General features: G+C 40.2%; 1 protein-coding gene across 1 annotated transcript in view; it reads left to right on the top strand.

Moving 5' to 3' along the window:
- The window catches only part of SCN11A (sodium voltage-gated channel alpha subunit 11), a 131,540-nt gene that overhangs the window by 77,512 nt on the left and 29,964 nt on the right, over positions 1-24,064 (top strand). The window contains exons 17-20 of the mRNA XM_069084573.1: positions 224-371; positions 4,982-5,155; positions 6,834-6,956; positions 9,187-9,462. Coding sequence (XP_068940674.1) covers positions 224-371; positions 4,982-5,155; positions 6,834-6,956; positions 9,187-9,462 — 721 coding nt within the window. The remainder of the gene's footprint in view (positions 1-223; positions 372-4,981; positions 5,156-6,833; positions 6,957-9,186; positions 9,463-24,064) is intronic.

Here is a 24,064-nt window from a genome sequence, read left to right as displayed (position 1 = left end):
GGAGGGTCATCTGCATAGAGATAATTGAAACCAACGGAGGTTATGGAAAGTGATGTCAAACACTCAGATGTATAGAAATGTGGAGGTATTTGAATATTTTTATCTTTAGTCTGCATGATTGGCACAATTGGACAACTTGACTTCTTCGCCTTAGGTTCACTAGGACCATGGACACCACCACCTGGTACTGAGAGTCATGCTTCCTTTTCCTTTTAGTCTGCAGCAAGTGCTTCCCCTGCTTTGCACTGAATGTAAGAAAGTCTTCTGGAATCCTTTGGCGGAACCTGAGGGTAACCTGCTACAGAATCGTCAAGCATAACTGGTTTGAGAGCTTCATTATCTTCATGATTCTTCTGAGCAGTGGAGCTCTGGTAAATGGCTGTTTGAACTGACCTAGCAATTCAGCTCAATGGTGAAGTGGTTAGAGCATTGGGGCTGGAGATAGCAAAATGCCATTAGGTAGTTTACAAAGATAACACATATGGTTGAGTTTGAGTTGGGAAGCAAGAGACAAGTAGGGGTGGGCAGCTTGGAGCTGCTTGGGCAAAATAAAGGGTGGCCAAGCCCCAGGGGTGGGGACTATTGAAATGTCAGCAATTTCTTTAAATGCTAAAATATTCAAATGTATCTGTGATCTCATCAGTGTGGACATTCTTCTCATCAATACAGGTCACAACATATCCATGCCTGCCCAGGTTTTGATGTTAGAGTTATTTTTTATGTGTCTTAAAGTCTTTGTTACATTGTAAGTTTCATGAGTCAAGGGCAGTGACATCTCTCCACCACCTCAAAAGTGCTCTGTGGGTAATTGTTAGAATGAGTGAAAAAGAATGACATTTTATAACATTGATTCTATTGAAGAATGCATTCCAAGTTTTCAAATTGGGGCCAGGAGCATAGATTCTCCTAAGCCTCTCAATGTCTTTAGTGGAAGGAGGAAGGAGGAATAAATGAGATCCTTCTAGATACCAGCATTATGCTCACCCTATACTTACATGTAGAAACCAAGCTTTCCAGTTGGTTATTCTCTTAATATTCTAAATTGAGAATCAAAGAACAGTTTCTTCAATTGTGGAGTAGAAGGGAACTCTTGCAGTATGGTTACCATATTTTGGACCCCTCAAACTGGAATATATGATCTGATCAAAGGTACTATCATTTATAAAGCTCTGTTGCCTTAAACTGGGAAGGTTTTAACCACAACAATGGTACCTATCCTCTTGCAGACTATGACAAATCCCAGTCTGACTCTGAACAGTACAGTGATAAATACATTTGGATGTGAAGTTTTTTAGGTCTACTTGAACTTTAGGGTTGTATAAATACATTTTATGACAATGAAGCATGGCAGGTGAATTCTTTTTCAGTAGAAGAATTGAATGTTTGCCCTACAGACAATATTGTAGACTATTTAGTGATCTGTATTTTACAGGTAATGGTACTGATGCTGAGGGGGATCTGTGACTTACCCAAAGTCACTTGGCTATGATGTGATGGGGTCGGCACTTACTTGATCCTGGTCTTTGGGTAAAGACTCCATTGCACAACATTGCCTATGTGGTAGATGTAGAATAATGAATGGGGGAGAGGACACAGGGAGTCTTGTCCATATTCTGTATTGGAGTGATTTTTTGTGTGTGTTCCAGGAGATTCATCCATGAACCATATGTAAACCTTGTAAATCTTTTAAACAAGTCTAGTCCTTATCACATAGCACTTGCTCACTCCAACTCTGGGATCTGTGTGACAGTTTTACTGCAGTCCTTCATTATGGATGAAGTTAACCTTGGTTTTTGAAGTTTGTATCACATTGGAAAGACTTTAATCATGGTCTCAGGACATAATGAGTTGCCTGCCTGAGTGCCTACCCAGTTAATTACAGAGATATTGATCACTGATTGGTTGACTATTGGAGAATGTATTCTTTGGTTTTGGCAAACCAGGAACTGTATGTACTCAAATGGATTCATGTATAAAATGCTTTCTAAAAGCTAAAGTGTGATTTAAATGTCAATCATTATTATCAATATTATATTGCAAGTAATTGATATTTAAAGTGGGTAATGGACAGAAGAAATACAGAAAAATATAAGCAATTTAAATAAATTTCCAAAACAAAAAGACCAAAAGAGTCTAAAAATTGCCTTAGAAAAGAACTGATCATTTTTCAAATTGAGCTAATGACCAAACACTGGCTTTAAAATATTAACTTATCTATAAAATATTAAAGAAGGGTGAAGGCTATTTATAAACAATATCACCTCATAAGCAAAGAGAAGCATAGGAGAGTAAATTAGTTTAAATAAAGCTTGTCAAGAAACACAATTGAGCAAAGTAACCCTGAATATGTTTAAGGATGAGCATAAAAAAGAGGAAAACAAATAAAAGAAAAGTGAAAAAAAAGCAAAAGCTGCAAGGATTTTTGTAACAAATTATTTTCATCATCAAGTATGGTGGGATTACCAGCCTAGGACTCTAATATCATAGTCCTGTGTGAGTTTATAGAAACATCATGAAAAAAACAAAGACAGCATTGGACCCAGTGGATTTCCACTCAAGACAACGTGGTTATACAGGCAGTGAGGGATCAATTCACAAAGTATCTAAAGGAGGGGAAGAAATCAAAGGCACTAAAAAATTCTCATATTTTATTAATCCCAGAAAAATATGACCTCTAAGAGAACATCAATCATTATTGACCTTCATGCCAACTTTCCCATCCAAAAATAGTTTCTTCTCAAACTCATCTACTTATGTATTAAGGGTATCCTCAATGAGGGTGGTATTAGTAAGGTACAGGGAGGCTTTTACAAGTGATATTCTACAATGAACAGAATTGACTGAAGGATATAAGATACCATTGTGCTGTTTGTCCGTAGATGATGAAGCATTTGATGCTGTAGGGCAAGCTACTGCTCTCTTCCAGCAGGAGATCTCTCCTTCCCCCCATCTGTCTCCCCAAATATAAAAATCATCCATTCTGTCTCAAAATACAACAGAGATAGCCTTGTTCAATAGATACTCTATCATAAACATCAAGTAAGATACAAAATATTGTGATATAAAGGTATTGCCACTGTCCTGGGTCTTCTAGATGCTCTTCTGAACTACATTGTGCTGATTATATCTGGCCCCAGAACATTGTAGAGCCTTAGAGAGCATTATAGAGCCATTGGGACTACTCAAAAGAGTTCGGCCTAACCCTCAAAGGAGATAGAGATTGGCTATTGTTCAGACTTTGACATACAGGTGGAAGGATAGATTGTCTGTCAGCATATATATCTAGGACAGATAGTACAAGTGGACAACTTGGACTTAACACTAAACAAGAAAAGACCTGATGAACATAAGAAATACATTCTGATGGCTCCAAGTGGTTGCACATGTCACCAAGAAGTGTGAGGTGTGTGTCTATTATACACCAAGAAAACTACTACAAACTCATCCTGCATTTTTGGAGAATGTGAGTATTGGAAAACATTTGTAGCTTGTCTTCATTAACGTTCCATATCTTGGAAAAAGTAACAAGAACATAAGCCATATATTGTGGTGAAAGACCACTGTCCCAGAAATGTGCACAGAAGTACCCAAGCAGGAACGAAAAATCTTTTATTGTTGCTAAAGTACTATGGGCTAGGACCCTTTCTCTCTAAACTGACTGGAATTAAAATGAGAAAATAAATTGTTTAGAAGAGATAAATATTTTTAAAAAATCAACCACAGAGGCAATGTAATATAGTCATAGAGTATTGGACTTGGTGACAGGAAGCCCTGCCACAAGTTGTGTGACCCTGGGTAGGTCACATGCACTCTCTGAACCTCAGACAACTGTCTAAAGCTTCACCACTGAAGTAATAGACAAATTGCATATTTATTGTTGGAAGGATTTCACAGATTCACATACTCTTGACATATTGACATAATTTACTCATGGTTACTGACTATGGGAGGTTGTACAGTAAGACAAGAGGAAAACATGGTCCCTATCTTCTGTTATGTGGCATCACAGTACACAAAGTGCTGGGGCTAGGGTCATGAAGACCTTAGTTCAAATGCAACCTCATACACATCCTAGCTGTGTGACCCTAGGCAAGTCACTTAATTTGTCTGAACCTCAGTTCATGAAGAATGGGAATAATAATAGCATTTATCCCACATTCTCCCTCTTCCCCCAGTGGTCTTGAGGACAAAATAATTTTGCAAACCTTAACGTCCTTCATAAATTCTATCTGCTCAAGAAAATTATGATATACTTGAGATTAAGAAAATTAAATCACATGAAACAGAATGATACAAGTTAGGTCTAAAATGCTAAATGGCATGGAGATACAACTTGATCATTATAGGAGTAGGGATAAATAGGAGATTATTGTTGACTGGGATTACAAAGGAAGATTTCACAGAGAAGACAGGATTTTAACTTTACCTTAAAAAGACAAGTAGGACAGAAAAGGGGGGAGCCCATTCCAGCCAAGGTGAGTCACATCTGCAGAGAAAGGTTGGTAAAGACTGGGTAAATAACATTCAGGATGTTCTTCAAATAGAAATTTTGTTATGAGAGTCACTGAAGAAGTGGTATGTTATTTCCCATTTTATTTCTATCTAATAAACTAACCCATTTAGCTAGAAATAGGGAACTTTGGAGAGCTTTGTGGGACTCTATCTTTTGGGTGAAATATTGTACACAAAATGTCCTCTATTTTCACAAGCAAGTTAGCATGGAATCATGAGTCATAAATTGAAAGTTGGAAGGGACTTCAGCTGTCATCTAATCCAACTAACTTGGTTTTTAGGCAAGGAAACAGAGCCAGAGAAGTTAACTGACTGACCCAAAGTCTCACAGTAAGAAGTGACTGAATTAAGGTCCTTGGACTTCAAATCCCCCGCTTTTTCCCACAATATCATTATCCATTGACTTCTGTCTATAATTAGCAAGAATAAAAATCCACGGATATATTAAATAGTATACTTGTCATTTCAGATATTTGAAGATTGTTACATTTCATCAAGACCCACCATTAAGGAGTTACTGAAATTTACCGATAAGGTTTTTACCTACATTTTCATCTTCGAGATGTTTTTGAAATGGGTGGCATATGGATTTAGGAAGTATTTCACAAATGCATGGTGCGTTCTCGACTTCATCATTGTAATTGTGAGTTTAACATCTCCATTTTCTCATTTTAGGTGGGAGACTTTGCTGGGGTATGGTGGTTAATGTGAAAGAAGTCTGTCTCTTGATGTAGAGCGTGAATATAAGCATCCGTTTTGAAAAAAATCAAAGCAACAGTCCTGCTTCCTTTGTTTCTACATTCTGCTTTGGAAAGAGAGACAGCCTTGAGTTTGGAAAGATTTGATTTCAGAACTTGCCTCTGCATGTACTGACTGTGTGATCCTAGGCAAGGGTCACTTAACTAGGTGGTTGTGACCACATGCGGCAGAGAAGGTGCCGACCTATGTCTGTAGGTTCAGGAATTCACCATTAGGAATTCCCTATACCAGTAAAATCAGGTCCAGTCTCATCCTATTCACTGCCATCTTTTGCATTATGTTACCTTCATTTCCAATTATTTCCCACCCACCCCCTCACTTACAGAGCCATTCTTATAACAAAGAATAAAAACAGAGAGAGGAAAGAAGCAGTTTAGCAAAATTAATGAATGTTCAACCAAATCTGTGTATCTATACTTCTAGCCTCCCATCTCTGCACAGAAGGCAGGAAAATGCATTTATTATCTCTTCTTTCTGGCTAAGTTTGGTCATTCTCATTATGAAATGATGACAAATGGGTGCATGCATCTTGGTGTCGTTTTGAAAGAATTCAGACTCAGACTATCTCTGAATCAAATAATAGGACATTTATTGGGGTGACGCACCCAGTGGACCCTGATCCTTATGGGAGTAAGGTTATGTGTTTGAGCTATATACAGATAGGCAAGTGGGAGGGAGAGCTACTACAGTTTAAGAAAATCGGTCGGGAAACAGAAAAAGAGGAGGGGGAGTGCTGCTCTGGAAAGTCATGTAGTCTGGGGTTTTGGGTATACAGATAAGCCCACTGTAGGGGACATCAATACATAGTCTTCTTAAAGTCAGATAATAATCTATGAGCATTATCTGGCTGGTCACATCCTGCATTCTATCTCATATCTCACATCCTGCTTCCTGTTTGCTCCATCTACTTCAATCACTCCTACGTGTCTCATCATATGGCATTTAGTTTTTTAAAATTCCATTTACATCATCTCAGAAATTCTGTATATTATTTGCCTTGTTCTGCTTTCTTCACTTTTCATTCATTCATATGTCTTTTCGTGAGCCTCTGTCTCCTTTAACTTCACTGTTTCTTATGATGTAGTAAGGTTGTACACGTTTATGGCCTGCAATTTGTTTAGTCCTTCCTTGATCAGTAGGCATCTGTACCAGGTCAATCACTCCCTCCAAATCCCCAGTGGATGTTGGGTAGAGAGAGTGTGAGAGGGTCAGTCTTAAAGAAGATTGGTCTCAAAAAAAAACCAACAAAAAATCAGCCTCTCTTCAGACACCATTTGACTAAGTAGCTTTTTTATTGAGCACTTACTTACACTAGACTGATCTCTATATTAAACAAGGACACGATCCAAATACCAAGCATGGAAACAGGGATCTGATCCTAGATTAACTGTGTCTATCCTAGTATTATATAGGCATCCGCTTTGAAAAAAATCTAAACAACAGTTCTTCTTCTATTCAGTACTGTGAATACAGTAAGGACTTAATCCATATTTGTCAAATATAGGAGTATTTCCTTAAACAGCAAATGTACGCTGCTAATTGGTCTTTGTTTTTCCTCCTAGGTCTCTATCATAAGCCTTATCTCTGAATTTTTAAAACCAAAATTGTCTTCTAATGTTAAATCCCTTCGGACACTGAGAGCCTTGAGGCCCTTGCGAGCACTGTCCCAGTTTGAGGGAATGAGGGTAAGCCATGGGGAACCCCAGGGCAGGTAAACTGGCAGGGAGATGACTGGAATACTGGCTTGTGTTTTTTTCAGCAGAAGTAGAAAGAAACTGTCCCTTGTGTCTGTTTGATCCATGATTACGTCTCCATTCTTCCACAAATATGATTGTGCCCCTCCTATGCCTTGATGCTGTGTGAGAATATATGAAAGTATGTTTTTGAGAAAGTATGTATTGAGGGCTTTGGGTTGGGAGCCAGAAGACCTAGGTTAAATCCTAGGGTTACCATGGACTGAGTAACATGATCAAGTCCCTTGAATTCTGAGTCTCAATTTCCTCATTTGTAAAATGAAATCATCCACTAAAATCATCATTTTAATCAATTAATCAATAATAAGTTCTTAAGTGAATATCATGTACTGGGAATTGTGAGAGATGATGGTGATAAAAGTACAAAGAATGAAACAATCCGTACTCCCAAAGAACTTACATTCTAAAGGGGAAGACAATAAATACACATATGAATATAAAAAAAAGTAAATGCAAATATACACAATGTAGTTAAATACAAAGTAGTTTGGGAAGAAAACTTTAGCGGTTGGGGTGGTGGTGGTGGTGGTGGTTAGGAAAAGCTTCCTGCTGAAGAGGGATGTTGAGGCCAAGGTGTGTTGAGAGAGTGTGTTTCAGGCATGGGGGATGACCGGCATGAAGGCTGGTGGGCATGATGGGTGGTGGGCATGAAGGCTGGTGGGCATGAAGGATGGTGGGCATGATGGATGGTGGGCATGATGGATGGTGGGCATGAAGGCTGGTGGGCATGAAGGATGGTGGGCATGAAGGCTGGTGGGCATGATGGATGGTGGGCATGAAGGCTGGTGGGCATGATGGATGGTGGGCATAAAGGCTGGCGGGCATGATGGATGGTGGGCATGAAGGCTGGTGGCATGATGGATGGTGGGCATAAAGGCTAGCGGGCATGATGGGTGGTGGGGTGTGTTGTGTAAACAGAAGAGAGAAGCCCAGTTTGGCCAGTGCACAGAGTGCATGGGATGGGGAGAACAATGTCTAATGAGGCTGAAAAGACAAACTGGAGCCAGGTTGTGAAGGAATTGAGAAGGTAACCAGAAATGCTTAAATGTTATCCTAGAGGAAATAGGAAGTCGCTGGAGTTGAGTAGGGGAATTGCATGGTAATATCTGCCCATAAAAAAAATGACTTTGGCAAGAACATGGAGTTGTATTGGAGTGGTGAGATACCAATTAGGAGGCTCTTGTAATAATTGAGGCCAGAAGTGATGAAGGCCTGAATGAGGGTGGGAGCCATGTTAATAGAGACACATGGTTGGATTCTAAAGATGTTGGGAATTAGAAATGGCAAATGAGCCCAGTAATGCTTCCCCTTCTTGAAGAATTTCTCTTTTAGTGTCTTTTGACATGCAAATATTCACAGTAGATTATTTATTATTAGGAAGCTGAGTCTCAGTCATGAAGAAAATTACTCAAGGTCATAGGACAGCAGCGGTACTCAGACTCTAACCCTAACTCTGACATTCTTCCCAGTGTAGCATGTGGCGTGGGGATTGGGTGACGTGGGGGTAGGATCATAGTTTAGAGGCAAAAGGCATCTCTAGAGGTCATCTAATCTAGCCTGTTCCTTTACAGATAAGGAAACAGATCTAGAGAATTTAAGTGACTGAGCCAATTTCACATAGATAGTAAATGACAGTTTGAATTTGAATCCATGTTTGACTCCAAAGGCAGCAAGATGGCGTAGTGGATAGAGCCCCAGGCCTGGAGTCAGGAAGACTCCTCTTCCTGAATTCAAATCTGACCTCAGATACTTACTAGCTGTGTAACCCTGGGCAAATCACTTAACCCTATTTGCCTCAGTTTCATCTATAAAAGGAAATGGAGAAGGAGATGGCAAACCATTCCAGTATCTTTGTCAAGAAAACCCCAAATGGGATCATGAAGAGTCAAAGGTGACTGAAATGACTGAACAGCAACAACTTTGACTTTAGATCTATCCCTCAGAAGAGTCTGAGACTGCCTACCTTGGGGAAAACATCAGGGAGGACCTCCTCTTCCTTAAAACCATCCCTTTTGGGTATGAGGGGATCATCCTTACAAAGAATAAATGTACATCCAAGAAAAGTGGAGCTTAGTTTGTGCAACAAGGGAATGAGACAGTGGGATGAAGGGAGAAACACTTAGACTAACGAGCTGCCTTTCTCTGATTCTGTTTTCTGCAGGTTGTTGTCAATGCCCTTGTTGGGGCCATCCCTGCCATTTTAAATGTTCTGCTCGTCTGTCTCATTTTCTGGCTCATCTTCTGTATGCTAGGGGTGAACCTTTTTTCTGGGAGATTTGGAAAGTGCATCGACCAAACCAAAAAAGAAGCTATAAACTACACCATTATTAACAACAAGTCAATGTGCACAAATGAGAGATACCCAGGTGCATGCTGGACTAACGCTAAAGTCAACTTTGATAATGTTGGAATTGGTTACTTGGCTCTTCTACAGGTGGTAAGTGGCACAACCACTGCTTTCCATCCCCCACCTCTCAGAGCAAGGGGGAAAGGATGGAATCATCATGCTAACATTCTGCATCCTAGCTACTTCTCCAAATTTTCCCATCAGGCTTGCTCTCTGTCTGTCCTCTATACAAAAGTTATATCTGTTCTCCTTGTAACCTTCTATGATGGCTTTTTCCTCCCTCATGATTATCCAAACCTTATCCATTTTGAAGGGCCAGTACAAGGACCTTCTTCTAAGACAACTGTCCCTCCTTTTCATAGCTCCTTACTCTGACTTCTTAAAACATTGACACCATGTGTTTTATACTTACTTAATTATATGTTCTCCTATTTGTGAGGATAATGCCATTAGCCACTTTCTTTGATGAGAACTGAATTTGCCCTGCCAGTGGATAGTTCTTATCAGAAAGCTACCATCCTTAGCAATCTGATCAGTTCCAACCAGCATCAGAGTTCCTTCCCATAACTGGGGATAAACACAGACTGAATGTGGTTTAGGAGTAAGAGATAGGTCACAGGTTTCCAGGCTAATACCAAATGGAGAGATCTTGAAGGGGGTACAGAAATGCATACCTTAGGTTGGAAAGGGTTAGGATCCCAAAGAATCATGGGTAGAAAGTTCCTGAAGTAAGAACAATCATTAGCATTTATATGGAGCTTTAAGATTTGCAAAGCACATTACAAATCTTGTGTCATTTGATCTTCACAATGACCCTTCGAGTTAGGTGCAATGATGATCCCCATTTCAAAGCTGAGGAAAATGAGACAGGTGGAGGAGAAATGACTTGCCCAGGAACACACAGTTATTAAGTGTCTGAGTCTGGATTTGAACTCAGGTTTTTGTGCCTTCAGCCTCGGTGCTCAGTGCCAGCCAGCTGCCTGGTCCCAGTACCGTTTGAGATTTCCCCTATGTGACTTCATGTTTCAATGAATTGTCTCAGCCCAAGTCAAACAAGTGACCAGAATCAGGTCACCAGCATGAGAGATACACTTGGCCTTGGTTTTTGTAGGCTAGGCTTCTGTATGGGGTCTTCTTCTTGAACCTTTGAGCTAGATCAGCCTTAGTAGGTTTTGTAGCAAGTTATCATAATTTATGGCAAGAACTGTGGAGCTTTTTCCTTTTTGTCAAATGTTTCATTCACAAAATGCTTGTGTCTCATGTATGGTTTTTCCTTAATAAGTCTGAATCTCTCACAGCTAGGGACCATCTCTCATACTTTTGTATTCTTTACCATTGTTAGTATGGACTCCACAAATACCTTTTGCCTTACAGGACTCAGTCCTGGGGTCACAATGTTTAAAAAGAAGTAGATCTAATCCAGCCTCACACACTTAAGTAGTTGTGTGACCCTGGCCAAGTCACTTAACTCTGCCTCAGTTTCCCCATCTGTAAAATAAGCTGGAGAAGGACATGGCGAACCACTCCAGTATCTCTGCCAAGAAAACCCCAAATGGAGTCATGAAAAGTTGGACATGACTGAAATGACCATACAATAACAAAGGTCTAATTAAGTGCTCCACCCAGTAAGAGGGCCAACTCTCTTAATTTGTATACTTCGGGGGCCAGAGAAGCACAACAATGCATTATTGTTATCGATTGACCAGGATAGCAATTTATTAGATTTAATATTAGATTTGCCAAGTTACCTGGATATTCTTGTCTGCCAATCACAGCACCCCTCTTTACCTGCCCTTTCCCTATGTCAAGCTGTCTGAGAAGCAGCAGTATGCTGGAAGCTGATCCTACTGGTTAAATTTTCATTATGAGCATTTATATTTTGGAAATCAGCAAATGCTACAAATCAGAGCTTGATTTATAGTTTTGATGACTGTGTAGTCTTAAGAAAATAATGGGTTGCATGTAATTTTTTTCTAGAGAGCTAACTGTTAAATATTTACCAGCAAACCCATGCTGATTGAGCCAATAAAGTTACTTTGACAAATGCTTATGATTTCTATTTACAGTGGTAGACATTAATAACAAGGAAAAAATTATCAATAAATCTAGGGTCTAGTGAAAAGAATCAGATGGTATTTTTAAAAAAATAATTAATTATTTTTTAGTTTTAAACATTCATTTCCACAAGATTTTGAGTTATAAAATTTCTCCCCATCCTTCCCCTACCCCCACCCAAAGATAGTGAACCTACTGAGTACCCCTTCCCCCAATCTGCTCTATCTTATATCCTCCCCTCTAACTTTCTAGTAGGGCAAAATGGATTTCTATACCTCAGTGCCTGTATATCTTATTTCCCACTTGCAGGTAAAAAGCAATTTTTTAACATTTGTTTTAAAACCTTTGATTTCCATATTCTTTCCCTTCTTCCCTCATCACCCATCCCCACTGGGAAGATAAGCAATTCAATATAGGTTGTATATGTGTAGTTGTGCAAAACATTTCCACAGTAGTTACATTGTGAAAGACTAACTATATTTCTCTCCATTCTATCCCGTCCCCCATTTCATATTTTCTACTTTGACCCTGTCACTTTTCAAATGTATGTGCTTCTAACTACCCTCCCCCCCATATGCCTTCCCTTCTATCATCCCTCCTCTTACCCCTTTTCCACCTACTTTCCTGTAGGGTAAGATACACAAATGAGTATGTATGTTATTACCTCCTTAAGCCAAATTCAATGAGAGTGAGGTCGACCCATTCTCTTTCACCTTCCTGCTCTTCCCCTCCATTGTAACAGTTTTCTCTTGCCTCTTTTATATGAGATAATTTGGCCTACTCTATCTCTCCTTTTCTCCTCTCATTATATTCCTCTCTCACCCCTTGGTTTTATTTTTTAGGTATCATCCCTTCCTATTCAACTGTTCCTGTGCCCTCTGTCTATTTATACATGTACACACATATATATGCATTTATACACACCTACACCCTCCTACACATACATATATTCCCTTCAACTATCCTCATACTAAGAAAAGTCTTATGAATTACAATTATAATTTTTCTATGTAGGGATGTAAATAGTTCAACTTTAATAAGTTTGTTATGATTTCATTTTCCTGTTTACCTTCTCTTGCTTCTTGTATTTGAAAGTCAAGTTTTCTGTTCAGCTCTTGTTTTTTCATCAAGAATACTTGAAAGTCCTCTATTTCATTGAATGACCATATTTTCCCCTGAAGCATTACACTCAGTTTTCCTGGGTAGGTAATTCTTGGTTTTAATCCTGGCTCCTTTGACCTCCAGAATATTATATTCCAAGTCCTTTGATCCTTTAGTGTAGAAGCTGCTAGATCTTGTGTTATTCTGATTGTATTTCCACAATATTCAAATTGTTTCTTCTTGGCTGCTTGTAATATTTTCTCCTTGAACAGGGAACTCTGGAACCTGGCTATAATATTCCCAGGAGTTTTCTTTTTGGAATGTTTTTCAAGAGGTTATTGGGGAATTCTTTCCATTTCTATTTTGCTTTCTGGTTCTAAAATATCAGGAAAATTTTCCTTGAGAATTTCTTGAAGGATGATTTCTAGGTTCTTTTTTTTTATCATGGCTTTCAGGTAGTCGAATGATTTTTAAATTATCTCTCCTGGATCTCTTTTCCAGGTCAGTGGTTTTTCCAATGAGGTATTTCACATTGCCTTCTATTTTTTTTCATTTGCTTGGATCTATTTAATAGTATCTTGATTTCTCATAAAGTCATTAGCTTCCATTTTCTCCAATCTAATTCTGAAGGAATGATTCTCTTCAGTGAGCTTTTGAAATTCTTTTTCCATCAGGCAAATTTGGCTTTTTAAGGCATTCTTCTCCTCACTGGCTTTTTGGGCCTCTTTTGCCATTTGAGTTAGTCTATTTTTAAGCTATTATTTTCTTCAGTCACGTTGTTGACTCACTTTTCATGATTTTATTGCATCATTCTCATTTCTCTTCCCAATTTTTCCTCCACTTCTCTTACCTGATTTTCAAAATCCTTCTTGAGCTCCTCCATGGCCTGTAACCAATTCATATTTTTCTTGGGAGCTTTTGATGTAGGAGTTTTGACTTCATTGACTTCTTCTGGTCCCATGTTTTGATCCTTTTTGTCTCCAAAAAAGGATTCTATGGTCTGATTGTGCTTCCTTTGCTTGCTCATCTTGCCAGCCAATTACTTGACTTTTGAGCTCTTTGCCATGGTAGAACTCTGCTTCCATATTGGAGAGAGTTATGTCCCAAGTCACTGGGGTTTTCGCAAATGTTGTCAGAGGTCTGAGGAGGGTACCCTCTCTACAGGCACCTCAAGCTCTGGCACACTGCCATACACCCCAGGACCACCACCCAATACCACGATCCAGATCCAAGCTGGTTAAAGCAAGAGCAATTACCCTCTGAATGGTTGCTTGGTCCCCCGACCATATGCAGGCCAGGAGCTCAGGAGGCAGCCATGTGACAGCAGCTTCCACTGCTATGCCTCAGCCACCTCTCATCCCTGGGGGCAGGTGCAGACGGCACTCTTCCATCACCTGGTTCCAACAGAGCTCCCCACTGACCTTTTACTTTCCCTTTGGCGTTTATGGGTTGAGAAGTATGTAAACCACCTCAGCTGCTGGTGATTCCCTCTCATGAAGTCTGCTCTGGCTGTTCTGTGCAGCTGGTTGGGGCTGCCCTGGGTCTCAGACCATGCAGCTTCTGTGGGATTGTGCTCGGCTCCCAGCTCGGTGCAATAGACTTTTCCGTTCAGCCTGCTAGGCTGCCTTCAGTGGGAGATTTGTTTCTCTCTGTCATTTTGTGGGTTATGTAGCTCTAAACTTTGTTTAGAGTTACATTTTACAGGTATTGGACATGGCTGGAGTGGGAGCAGAGCAGAGCTCCTGTTTTTACTCTGCCATTTTGGCCCTGCCCTCCAATCAAATGATCTTAAAGGACATCCCGGGGAGATATGTGCTCTACTCTGTGGATATAGTTGCCAAACTGACAAGACATGCAGTCTTCCCTTGATGGAGCTAAAAACACACCAGCAGATTCTTCATAGACACAGAAGAAGGAGCCTCTGAAATGATCCGATCCAACCTAGGCAGGAATTCCTTCTCTAGTGTTCCTAGTAAGGGGTCATTCAGCTTCCACTTCCAAGGCCTCCAATAATAGGAACTTATTTCCTCCCAAAGCAGTCCATACCACTTGGAGACAACTTTAATTGTCAGGGGGTTTTCTTTAAATTGAGCCAGAACCAGACTCTCTTACTTAGAGCCACAGGTTAGAACCAGAATGTCTCTCAGAGAGCATTTTGCTCAAACTGCCCATTTTAAGGTGAAGAAATCCAGGGTGAGAGCATCTGAGTAGCTTGTCTAAGGTCACCTGAGTAGTAGAATTGTGGACCTCTGGCTCTAAATACCATTGAATTGGAATTGGAACCACTATTTATTTCTTCTAAAGGATCCATGGATATTGTCTGAGAAAGGAAACTTTCCTGAATTGAGACTGACTTTAAAGCTTGGATCTGGAAAAGCTTGCCAAGATATAGAAGAATTACTTTGTGAGGCTTGCTTTTCCCTCCTGACTGTCCCCTCCCTGGAACAAATGAGGAGTGTCCATGGCGGAAGAAACAAGTTCCCTGGAGATTGCCCAGCAGCCCTTTTGTATGATACCCAGAGGTCTACATGACTGAATGAATAAATGAGCACTGATATGCCAAGCACTGGGGATAAAAACAGAAAAAGCAAAGAATCTCACACTCTAATTGAAGGAGACAAAATGCAAAAGAAAGTTTAGCTACAGGTCAAATGGGAAGGCCTAAGGTTGATGAATTGAGGTGAATGGCAAGCCCAGGGGTCTTTAGGTAGCCTCATCAGGGAGTCCAGAAGAAGTAGGGAAAGAACAGATAGTAAGTCCTGGTGATTCTTCATGTCACTGGAAAGAATAGAGTTGGTGACATTCTTTCCATTGAAGTAATGTGATCAGTCAAGCAGCCCAGATGAGTTCTGGGAAAGAAAGAGAAGGTAATAGGGAAGCCACCCTTGTGGTGGTGGTGGGTCTTTCTCCAGCCCACCTGGCCTGGATGTTTCTGTGCATAAATGGTCATGGACATATGGAGATGCTGTTAGTAGCTTCTTCCTCTAGGGTCCCATTCTAGAGAGATCCCTGTCAGTTGCTTCAATTGTTTCCCTCTTCTGGATCCCTGTCCCTATAGAATTGGTGGTCCCTACAACCACAGAATCCTGGTTTTTTTACTCCTTCATTTGCAAGTTGCCTACATTTATAACTTTATAATTTGGAAAGCACCTTCTGTCAAATATCATTGAAACTGTTTGCATTGTCCCTCTGTCATTTCAGAAAGTAGGTAGATAAAAACATGAGTGTTAAATACAAATTGAAATTACATGGGCTTAGGACTGACATGAGCACAAAGCAAGCTCAAGCACACCACCAAGCTCTGTCACAAGTAACCACAAGGCATGCTGGACAGTATTTGGCACTTGGAATCATGAAGCCTTGGGGCTGAATTCTTCCTAAGCATCTGCGTGGTCATGGGCAGAATGTCACTACTTCTGTTGAATGGGGACAACATTGATAGTAGCTGCTCCGCAGAGTTGTCGTAAAGCTCAGACTTAGATAATGTTTGTCAAGTGCTTTGCAAACCTCAAGGAGCAATGGATATGTCAGTTATTTTTACCATCAAAGACATTACTCTGAGAAGTTTAGCCAGTGTAAGTCAGTTGTTAAAATGGACCAAAAGAACCTAAAATTGCCTTAGTCAACAAATACTTGACTTACTTGTCAACCAGAGAGATATACAAGCCATGCACATTAATGGTTATGAATATAAACTTGTTATCAAAATCTTACACATTGGGTTGGTGAAAGATAATAAGCAGCTTTGCTCAATGAATCAGAGAAGCAGTGAAAGATAAACCCAATTTTAAGAAAGGCTGGTGAGGAACCCAACTAGGCAAAATTATCAGGAGAACATTCAAGGTTGAAATAGAAAGGAAGACCACGAAAGAATTATGGGAAAGAGCAAATATTTTTCTAACAAGACCTTTTCACTGTCAAGGACAGTAAAATCACTACACTTGGGCTAATATTACAACACTAAGATCACAGCCGTAACTAGATGGAGTAAAAAATTGGTAGAAACAGCATAAAAGAGAAAAAAGATGATAAAAATAGCCAGACTAAGTGAAGCACTGTGCTCAGTTAGTTAATAAGCATTCATTGAGGAGACAAAGAAAGTCTTTTTTTTTTTCAGAAAGTGAGATTTAAGCTGAATCCTAGAGCCAGAGAAGCCACAAGGAGGAGACTAAGGGACAGCCTTCTGGGTATAGGAGATCACCAATGAAAATGCCTGGAGTCTGGAGATGGAGGAGACGTCTTATGCAAGGCACAGCAAGGAGGCAGGCCAGTGTCCCTAGATCATATCCTGGAGGGAGTGAAATGTAAGAAGATTGGAAAGGTTGTGAAAGACCTTAAGAGCCAAACAGAGGGTTTTGTATTTGATCCTGGAGGTAACAGGGAGCCACTATAGTTTCTTGAGTAGGAGTTGGGGGGTGGTATAACATGGTCAGACCTGGGCTTTAGAAAGATTACTCTGGTAAATGAGTGGAAGATGGACTAGTGTCAAGAAGGATTTGAGGCAGGCAGGCCCACCAGCAGGCTATTGCAAGAACCCAGGCTTGAGGTGAGGAGGACCTATAACAGAGTGGTGTTTTTATGAGTGGAGGGGAGGAGATGTATATAAGAAATGGTTTGAGGGGACAAAGGACAAGACTCAGGAACAGATTGGATATATGAGTTGAGTAAGAATCACAATGATACCGAGCTTATGAACCGAGGTCACTGGAGAGACAGGGGTGTACTTTTTAGTAATGGAGAAGCTCAGAAGAGGGGAAACTTTGGGGGAAAGATAAACATTTTATTTTGCATATGTTGTATTTGAGATGCCTATAGGACATCTAGTCTAGTCTAAGAGGCATTTGGTGATGCAAGACTAGCACTTTGGAGAAAGGTCAGAACGAGATGTCTAGCAGTGAGAATCATCTGCATAGATGTGATCATTGAATCTATGGGAGTGACTGAGACCACCAAACAAGATAGTATAGAGGAAGAAGAGGGTCCAGGACAGAAATATGGCGGATGCCCATGGTTAGTGGACATGACCTGGATGAAGATTCAGCAATGGAAGCTGAGAAAGAATGTAAAAACAAGTCAGGAGAACCAGGTAAGATCAATGTCACAAAAACTCAGAAAACAGAGAGTATCTAGGAGACCCAGGCGATTGATAATATCAAAAGTTGTGGAAAGGTCAAGGAGGATGGGGATTGAGAAAAGGTCATTAGAAATGGTAATTGGTAGATCAACAGTAAATTTTGAGAGAGAAGTTTCAGTTGAATGGTAAGACTGGAACCCAGATTGAAGGGGGCTTAAAATCAAATGAGAAGAGGAGTAAAGGCACCAAGTACAGACGGCTTTCCAAAGAGGTTAGCCACGAATTGGAGGAGAGATATTGGATACTAGCTAGCGGGGGTCTTCAGATCAAGTAAGGCTTTCTTGAGAATGGAGAAGACATGAGTACAGTAGGGAAGCAGGCATTAGACAGGAAGAGAATGAAGATGAAGAAAGTAGGGATGATTGAGGAAGAAGTCAGATGAAGATAGGTTGGTAGTAAGAGTAAAAGGGCCACCTTTTCATGGGAGATGAGTAAAGGAGAAGGGATCAGATCAAGAGATGTAATATTTAGCAATTGAGTAGGTGTGTAGATTGAGTGCATTGGTGATATTGAGGTTTTAAACTTGTGGGACTGGAAGCAGGATGGTGTCCTCTCTATGTAAAGAAATTCAGAGGAGTGGATTGGTGGTGGGAGCAAGGGAAATGAATTCAGTTCTGGATAAATTGAGTTTAAGAAGACTTTGGCACATACTGTTGGAAATGTCCAATAGATAGTTAATGATGTGGGAGAGGGAGATCAAGAGAAAAATTAGGACAAAAATATAGAACTGAGTTATCAGCATATAGTTGATAGTTAAACTAGGAGCTGATGAAGTCAGTAAACGGGATAGTATCGAGAGAGAAGAAAAGGCTAGAGAAGACTAGGACAGAGTCTCCGAGTTTTAATGACAAGTTAGGGGGCACTATACAAATGATGAGCCAGTAAAGGGGCTTGCAAAGGGAGAAGGAGAAGAAGCAGAGAAAACTGTGTTATGACAACCCCCAAAAAGAGAGAACATCCAGGAAGAGGTGAGGTGGCCAATGGTGTCCCGTGTTGCAGAAAGGTCAAGAAGAATGAGAATCATTTGGAAGCCATTAGAGTTGGCAGTTAAGACATCAGTGGTGATTTGGGAGAGGGCAACTTGATTTGCCTAATTTTGAGAGACTGTAAAAGGTTGAGAAAAGAATTGAGGAGTGAATGAAGTGGAGGCAAGGAATGTGTAGACAGTTTTTTCTAGGTGTTTGGCTGAAAAACATACTCATACTCTGTTAAGGAGATATGGGAAAGAGGGAGTGAGAAAGGCTTGAAGATCATAAATATGGAAATGACCTTAGAAACCATCTTAGATCTTTTGTTTTTTTGCTTTTTGTAGGGCAATTGGGGTTAAATAACTTGCCCAAGGTTACATGGCCAGTTTTTTTTTTTTATGTGGGTGTTAAGTATCTGAGGCCAGAACTGAACTCGGGTCCTCCCGACTCTGGGGCCAGCGATTTACTCACTGCACCATCTAGCCACCCCACATCTTAGAACTTCTTGAACTCAGGAAGAACTCATCGATGAGAAACTGAGGCCAAGAGGTTAATGACCAGACCAAGGTCATACAGCTATTAAATGTTTAAGATAGAATTTGAACGCAGGTCTTTCTGACTTCAAGTCCAGAATTCTATCAACTCTTCTGTGCTGCCTCAGTGAGAGAAAAGATGATTCTGAAGAGTTGCTGTGGGGAGTGGGGAAGAGAATGAATTAGGTAAGAGTAAAAAGACTGCCTTGGTGTAATGAGGGCACAGTTGAGATTTTATAACATAAATCTGAGTGGACTTGGACAGTAGAGGTCCTGATAAATATGAATAGGTTAAAGATAAATAATATATGAAGAAAGATGAGGTGAATGATAGGGCATTCTTGTCTGATGAAAGAATTTCAAAGTTCTTGATTACAGAAGAAGACTTGAAAGTGATGGCAAGGTCAAATATGAGCAAGTATGACCTTCCCTTTACTTAGTCAAGATGGAATAAAAGAGTAGGTTATGAGATTTGAGAAATTCAGAGGTTGGGGTGTTTGAGGAAACATCTACATAGACATTCAGGTCACAAAGATGTGAGTCAGCCACTGAACTCCTTTACAAGGTGGGAGAATTACCTGGACTTGAAACATAACAGCTACCATGATCTGGATGGCATGTTTCATTTGGATAGAATGAAGCTCAAAGGGGGAGAAGTTATGAGTGATAGTGGAGGAAGGAAATTCTGTAAATGGCAAGAAACAAGAAATAGTCACATTCCCCTACTATAATCAGAGACTCAGGTATGTTCAGTACTGGTAAAGATGGCCAGGGTTGCCATGTGATCTGGAGGCTGGGGTGGTAAGCTGGTTTCTGTGGTTCCCAAAAGATAGAAAAAACATTAAAAGAAAGTGTTCCTTCCTGGGACTCATTTTTTTCCTGGAGGCAGAGGAGGAGAAGTGTATTAGTGGGTAGGGATGGACATGGCCCCAAAAAAGAGCATCAGTAAAATATTTATGTTAAATACACAGAAAGAAAAATGAAGGGAAATTGTTTAATTATGAAATGGAGATTCCAGAGGGCATATAAGAAAGGTCAGGCAGGATTGGAGTGTGTTATTAGAAGTGTAGGGCAGGTATATTTGGCGACTAGAGAATGGACCATGGTGATTGGGAAATGGGGTTTTACTCTTAGGCATTAAAATGGGAGTGTAAGATTAGGTGAGATTTTACCAATCAAGATTCCCAGAAGGTTGGTCTTTGACCAAAGAGTCAAAGGTGATCCCAAACTATAGAAGGACTTGGTAGCCAGGCAAGTAAGTTTGGATTTGATATAATAGCATGTGTGACATGACAAAAGCAGTATTTTAAGAATATTAATTTGGCAATGTCAGGGGTCACTGGGAGTATCCAGAGTGCTGAGCCTGGAATCAAGGGACCTTGATCAAGCCTGACCTCAGACATTTATTAGCTATGTGACTATAAGCAAGTCACTTAGCCTCTGCCTGCTAATGCTGGAGATACAAAAAGAGGCAAAAGAAAGTCCATGCCCTCAAGGAGCTTACAATCTAATACAAGGTGGTATGAGGTCTGGACTAGGGTTTGAAAGTTAGAATAGAGAGGAAATGAAGAGGATCTGAGGGACAAAAGAGAAACATGGCTTGGTGACAGATTAGACATTGGGGATGGAAGTGAAAAAAGAATCGAAAGGCTTCTAGCCTGAGAGACGGGAAATAGAGCTTATTTTAAGTAAAGAGAAACAGTTTGTTGCAAAAGAGGATGAGTCCATTTTTTCACACAGAATTATAAGCTATTAGGAATGGAAGGGACCTCAGGTTGTATCTATTCCAACCCTTATTTCACACGTGAAGAAACAGGACTAGAAGAAGTGACTGAAATTAAGTGAAAGAGCCAAGCCATGAACCCAAATCTTCTGACCAAAAAGCCAGCATGTTTTTTATTATAACACCCTGCCTGGACAAGATTAGGGGAACATTAAAGCATCCAAGTGGAGATAGGCAGTGAGCAGCTGGAGAGAAAACAGAGCAGATTTATGGTTCATTGTTGCAGAATTGGTGATGGAGGAATGTATGGTCTCATTATAGTAGTGTGAAGAGAGTGCCAAGGACAGAACTTTGGATACTGACCAGAATTTATACTTTGGCAACAATAATAAGAGCCAGCAAAGGAAACCAAAGGAGGAAAGACAGGAAAATGTGGTATTGCATGAGCAAAAACAAATCATTGAGGGAAGAAAGGTTCAAGGTGTAGTTTGTCAAGGGAGTCAAACTCTAAAGACAGTGTGAGGACAATGAGGCAAGAAGGGAATTTGTTAATTACCTTTGAGAAAGTTGTTTCAGGTGGTGATAGTGGGGAACCAAGTGATAAGAAGATAAGAAAGGGGTGGAGAGATGGTCAAGCCACTTGAGAATGTCAGGAATAAAGGAGAGATTGTAGATTGTCAAAGGTGCTGGCTATTGTTGGTTGTTGTGGTTATTGTTGGTAGTTTTGTCTTTAAAGTTGAGAGATCCGAGCTAGTATATAAGGATGGAAGGCTAAAATGGAAAAAGACAGAGGGTTCTGGAGAAAGAGGGGTCCATTATAGAACAAGAGTCAGAGGAGGCGTAACAGGGCTAACTTCAAGGGAGAGAGAAACCTCTTCTACTGCCCATTTTCCTCAACTTTCTTCTAGTGTTCATCATCTGAATTCAATAAACATTCATGGAAGAGATTTCTAGGTTATGTGACCAGTAAAATAAAGGACTATTCTCACAACCTCTTAAAACTCCCCAGTATAAAATTATGTACAATTGGTGAAGTAATTTCAGTGGTCTCCGTGGGCTAAGGCCCTAAAGTCCCTGATGGGGTAGCAACATGATGAATTAATAACTGAGAAGGCTAAACCCTAATTCCCAGTCGGCTCACTTAGCAACCCCAGACTCCACCTTCTGATGGGGTGGCACAAGGGAAGCCATGCTCCAAGATCCTTTCAGCAATTGCCTTGCAACTGATGCAGTCTCTCCCAGCATACCCTGCTCCTACTCTAACCCCACGATTTTGTGGCATTAAGCAACCTTAATCAACAACCTTAATTCTACCACCCACTCCGGTACCTTCATGTGGAGGAGATAGGAGATAGAGTTATAAGAAAGTCCACACATGTTCTTCCTGGAGCATATATTTGGGATTCCATGAGGCCTGTAGGAGAGGGGACTGGTATCTACCTCGTTCAGTTCTATTCCCTTAAAAGGAACTTAAGGCAGGAACTGAGGCCTAAGAAAAGTGAATTCCCTAGTGTGGGAAGAGACTGAGAAACCTTTGAGGTTTGGTCACCCAGGGGCAACTGTTTTCAAATGATAAAGAAGTAAGAAAATGAGTAATAGGGTAATATAAGGAAAAAGACTGAAATTACCAAAGATCTCAGGAGGAAGAAAACTCTATTAAAAAACCAGAGCACAGGCAGATGAATCAACAAAGAAGCTAATGACAAAGGGGAAGATGACCTCCAGGACATCTAAATAAGTTTAATCATCTCTAACTGACTATTTCAAGACTGAGGAAAGTAAATCAACACCTGATGAGTCAGAAAATTCAGTGTATTCCCACAGCAAAATATTTCTAAAATGGTTCAAGTTAGAAATAAGATTTATGAAATAAGAATCTATAGTCTGCACAGCAGAAGTAACTGAGAGAATAGGAAAACAAGTTTGTGGTAGCAAATTGCTCCAAGGAAATGAGAGAACCATCTGATTGGGAATACAAATATGGGAGCAAAGTACAATCTAGAAAAGAATGGAAAAAACAATAATGGTAAAAGAACACATGATATCTGTGGAAGCAAAGCATCATGATCTCCAAGACAGCATGTATAGCAACAACTCAAAACCTCTGAAAAACATGTTAGAAATAATGCAAGAATGATATTCAGAACTTTTTTTTAAAGCAATAGGGGTTAAGTAACTTGCTCAAGGTTACACGGCCAGTTATTTCTGGGTGTGGTGCTGAGTATCTGAGCCCGGGATTCGATCTCTAGGTCATCCTGACACTGGGGCCGGTGCTCTTACTCACTGTGCTACCTGGCCGCCTCAGAACTTCTTAACACAGAAACCAAAGTGCCAGTTGAAATACTCCATAGATCATTTTCAGGAGAAACAATGACAACAAATCTTTGCTTCAATCTCCTGGACACAGTTGTTAAATTGAACTAGTCTAATGACAGAAAACAAACTCTGCCAGTGACCGGGGGAAAGACTTCTAATGTAAAGGAAAGGAAATTAAAACAACTCGCGATTATTCTGTGCCCACCAGAAATCACAGAAAGGAAATGGAATCATGTGTTCTGAAGAGCAAAGGACCTCAAGATGCTACCAAATGGGACATACCCTCCCAATATGACCTTAACCATCAATCAAAAAGATGGAAATTAATTTAAAAGAACCATTTAAAATATCCCAACGAAGAAAACCAGGCATTAACATATATCAGAAATGCAAGAAAGGTAAACTGAAACAGGAATCAGGGAAGACATAAGTAATGAAATAAATTATGCCAGAAAAAAGGGAGAAAAAACCTTAGAGAAACCCTAATAGGATTAAAAATAACAACAACCAAAAAGAAACAGTGGCACCATTAAGATAATTATTTCTAAAAGTGCACAGAGTGACAAGGATGAAGTAAATTTAAAGAGAAGCAAAGTTGGAAAAACAGGTTTGAAACGCTTTGGGATAAACCTCTAAACAATTTGCCTACAGGTGAATCAGCACTTCCGTGGTGGAAGAAAGATACTCTGTAATGGGAGATGGAAACCTTGCAATGCATATAATCTGCAGGGATCTGTTGCTTAGAGACATCACTACCTGTGAAAGAGTATTGTATCTTCATAGACATGCCTCAGGAGGAGAGTTAGAGTGCTCTAGGGGAAACTGACAGTCAAAAGGGTGAGAAGGCATGGATCAGAAAGAT

This window comes from Petaurus breviceps, unplaced genomic scaffold (assembly GCF_028583685.1).
Source record: "Petaurus breviceps papuanus isolate PSGF00001 unplaced genomic scaffold, PetGlider_PUasm1.0 174, whole genome shotgun sequence".
Lineage (NCBI taxonomy): Eukaryota > Metazoa > Chordata > Mammalia > Diprotodontia > Petauridae > Petaurus > Petaurus breviceps.
Note: the sequence above shows the minus strand (reverse complement) of the source record. Positions and strands in the feature narration are given on the sequence as shown.